Source organism: Eptesicus fuscus, chromosome 3, assembly GCF_027574615.1.
Source record: "Eptesicus fuscus isolate TK198812 chromosome 3, DD_ASM_mEF_20220401, whole genome shotgun sequence".
In the NCBI taxonomy this organism is placed as follows: Eukaryota; Metazoa; Chordata; class Mammalia; order Chiroptera; family Vespertilionidae; genus Eptesicus; species Eptesicus fuscus.
This window is the reverse complement of record NC_072475.1, coordinates 754,536-756,136: the sequence shown is the minus strand read 5'-3', so window position 1 is coordinate 756,136 and position 1,601 is coordinate 754,536. Positions and strand designations below refer to the sequence as shown.

Below are 1,601 nucleotides of genomic sequence, written 5' to 3'. Positions count from 1 at the left end.
ATGTGCTGCAACTACTATGGGAACTCCTACGGGGGCTGTGGCTATGGCTGTGGCTATGGCTGTGGCTATAGATCTGGCTACGGCTGTGGCTACGGCTCTGGCTATGGCTGTGGATATGGATCCAGATATGGCTGTGGCTATGGCTGTGGCTACGGCTCTGGTTATGGCTCTGGCTATGGCTGTGGCTATGGCTCTGGCTATGGCTGTGGATACGGCTCTGGCTACGGCTCTGGCTATGGCTGTGGATACGGCTCTGGCTATGGCTGTGGATACGGCTCTGGCTACGGCTCTGGCTATGGCTGTGGCTGCTGTACCATCCGACCATGCTGCTACCGACGCTGCTATTCCTCTTGCTGCTAGAACATCCCCCTAGAACACCCTGTGCCTCTAACAAAATATTGAAAATCAACGCTTTCCTCCGAGGGATGCCCATTCGTCATCTCTACACTCCAGTGAGGATTGGACACCTCCTGCTTTTACATACGATTCTTGTTTGTTATTGAGGAAGTATGAATGCGTCCATTATGCACCCCGAAGACAGAAGATTTGATTCTGATTGTGTTCAAAATGTCAATTTTTGGTTTTTCTATTCTCTAGTTTCTATTCAATGTATTGTCCATGGGAATTAATACTCTGTAGTTTGAAAAAAATCACAGTTTTCAATAAACGAATGGCATTTGTTCCTGCAAGTATTTGTGTCTCTGTGGTTGGAGTCTTCGCTGAGATTAGCATTATGTCTTATCCTCCACGTTAGGCAGCCACTGTTTAACTCCTTCTTGGGTCTGTTTATTCCGCCATCCACCAAATGTGTCCCTTCTCTCACCCATGCCGCACGGGTGGTTTACTTCAGGGTTGTAATAAATCTTGATATTAAGTAACACGAGTATGCTAATACTCCTTTTCAAAAGTATTTTGGCTATTTTAGTTGTTTTTGGTATCTATATAAACATTAACCTTTTGCACTCGGATGTCGAGTGTGACTCGACACGGTTAGCATTAGAATAAAGGAATCGAGAAAAAAGCAAGCGAGTGCAAAGGGTTAAAATTAGCTTGTCAATATCCATAAATATATCTTGCTGAGATTTCAATTGGGACTGAGTTGAATATAGATCAATTTGGGTAGAATAGACATCTTAACAATATTGAGTTTTCCAATCCATGAACATGGTATATCTCTGCATATATTTATGTCTTCTTTGATTTCTGTGATGTGCCTTAATGCAATATTGAATAAGAATGATTATTTTTGTATTCAAAGAGGGCATATTCTAGTGGGGGAGTAAGACAAAAGTTTAAGTAGCAATCAGACATATAAATAAGTAAATAAAATAAATAAACAATTATAAACACTTTTATAATAACCGATAAACAGTTACTTGCTATAAAAAAATCAAATGGCCTACCAAAGCTGCAAGAAGAAATATAAAATCTTAATGGGACTATATCTATTAAGGAGATTAAATCAATAATAATATTTCAAAACAGGAAGCATCAAACCAGAATGAATTCAGTGGTAAATTCTACAAAAAAAATTTAAGAAATAAGTTATACCAATGTCCCACAAATACCTCCAGAAGATAGAATAAAGGAATACTTACTAA

At 39.4% G+C, this 1,601-nt stretch overlaps 1 protein-coding gene across 1 annotated transcript; it reads left to right on the top strand.

Moving 5' to 3' along the window:
• Positions 1-360, top strand: LOC114233055 (keratin-associated protein 21-1-like). The gene has a single exon (XM_028151954.2). The coding sequence runs from the start codon at positions 1-3 to the stop codon at positions 358-360; it is 360 nt and encodes a 119-aa protein (XP_028007755.2).
• Positions 361-1,601: the final 1,241 nt, after the last annotated feature.